The 1954-nt window shown below is 42.7% G+C and overlaps 1 protein-coding gene across 1 annotated transcript; it reads right to left on the bottom strand.

The window, feature by feature from the left end:
* Nucleotides 1-492: 492 nt before the first annotated feature.
* Nucleotides 493-1641, bottom strand: LOC124943512. Its single transcript, XM_047484011.1, has one exon. The coding sequence runs from the start codon at nt 1639-1641 to the stop codon at nt 493-495; it is 1149 nt and encodes a 382-aa protein (XP_047339967.1).
* Between the last annotated feature and the right edge of the window lie 313 nt (nt 1642-1954).

Raw genomic sequence — 1954 nt, 5'->3', positions numbered from 1 at the left:
GAGTGGCTTTTTCGCTCGAAACTTGGCTTCTAACGCAAACGTCTGTCTCGTTTGTTTTGCAACTAGGCATGTTCGACAAAGTTGTTTTGGAGGAGAAATTTTTGGAACACCAGCAGCCATTCCCTTATTTATGAGTCACTTTAGTGCTTGGAAGTTAACATGACCGAGACGAGCGTGCCATAACCATGCTGGATCTTCAAGATTAGCTAAAAGACAAACCGTTTTTGCTAATTTCAAGCAAATTTGATATAGTCGATTATGCGTTCGTCTCACTTTCATGATAAGGCATGAAGGGTTCTTAGCGAAGACTTCAAGCTCTTCTCCATCCATCACCACCCTGTGACCTGTCTCGGTAAGTTGCCCGAGACTCACAAGATTACTTTTTAAAGAAGGAATGAAAAACACTCCCTCGAGAAGCCACTGGTCGCCATTTTTGCATTCGAACATGATAGAACCTTTACCACAAATTTGTACCGTGGAACCATCTCCGAACTACACCTTTCCAGTGACTGCCTCGTCTAGTTCAAAGAACTTCTCTTTATCGCCACTCATGTGATTGCTAGCGCCATTGTCCAAGAACCAAGCATCTCTTGATGTCTTATCGTTCTTAGCTTCTAGAATTTCCGGAGTCAGCTTCATTTTATACAGCATGACAACATTGATTGGAGGAATCTCCTCCGAGATTGCCATAAGTAATGCTGGTTCGACGTTGTCTGCGTGGGTAAGGTGTGATACCTCCTTCTTCTTTGCTCGACATTGTGTTAAGTAATGTCCCATCTCGTTGCAATTAAAACAACGAATGCGACTCTTGTCTCGAGGAGCTCCTCGACCACCTGAACCACTTTCTTTGTCTTTCCGAGATGGTGCTTCTCGGCCTCCTCTCCCTTGGCCTCTACATTGGGTTCTACCTCCTTGACCATGGGTCCCACTATTTCTGGAATCCTTTTTCCACTGGTTCAATGAGTCTTCCTCGTCCTTTTTAAACCGTGCCTTCCACTCCTCCTGAGTGAGTAGCACTTGTCCTTCGTTTCCTCCAAAGTTTGTGTTTTTCTTGCGCGTACGCTCCTCGAAGACCTTCAGCCTTCCAACAGCTTCCTCAAATGTTAACGTCTCAAGGTTGTAAAACTGCTCGATGCCGGCTACCACACTAATAAACCTTTCTGGCACGGTGTCGAAGAGCTTCTTTACTATCGCAATATCATTTAGTGTTTCTCCAAGGCTTGAGTACCTAACTGATATGGATGTGAGTCGACCAGCATATTGATCGAGCGACTCACTGTCGTTCATATGCATCCTATCAAACTCACTCTTCAATGTCTGCAATCGTGCATTCTTCACTCGGTCTGCGCCGACGAACCTCGTCTTGAGACAATCCCACACTTCCTTCGTCGTCTTCTTATTTGCCACCTGTATTAGAAGATCCTCCGGAAGTGCTTGCAGAAGATGTGACCTCGCCTTCTTATCAAGTCGGACATCAATCTCTGTGCCTTCTACTGACTCGACTGCCTCCCATACTTCTTGGTCCTCCATCATAGCCTGTACACGTATCACCCAACTGATGTAGTTCGTGTGTGTTAGCTGTGGATAGTGGAATATGCCATTATTTTGCTGCGCCCCTGATGATCCTGCACCCTTCGACATTTGATCCCACCGGATGATTTTGGGCATTCACCTGATGCTCTGATACCAAATGTTGGCCCAGGAAGAGAATCACTCACAAAACTTTGTGAAATTTCTATAAAATCTTAAAAAAACAATTACAAGAGTTGTTATCTCTCTCTTATTTTTCTTTCTCTAATAAGAGTAACATACACTTTATTTATACTAAAATAAAAAAAACTCTTAATTTTCTAATTTAATGAAATTTATTGAAAATATTCTATTTTCCTCATTATTGCAAATATTTTATTTTCTTCATCATTGCAAATCTGCCGTTTTCCTTATTAATGCAGAT

Source organism: Impatiens glandulifera, chromosome 6, assembly GCF_907164915.1.
Source record: "Impatiens glandulifera chromosome 6, dImpGla2.1, whole genome shotgun sequence".
Lineage (NCBI taxonomy): Eukaryota > Viridiplantae > Streptophyta > Magnoliopsida > Ericales > Balsaminaceae > Impatiens > Impatiens glandulifera.
This window is presented reverse-complemented; position numbering and strand designations above follow the sequence as displayed.

Coding starts and splice junctions, on each gene's coding strand:
- LOC124943512 (XM_047484011.1), bottom strand. CDS start 1,641: ATGTCGAAGGGTGCAGGATCATCAGGGGCGCAGCAAAATAATGGCATA.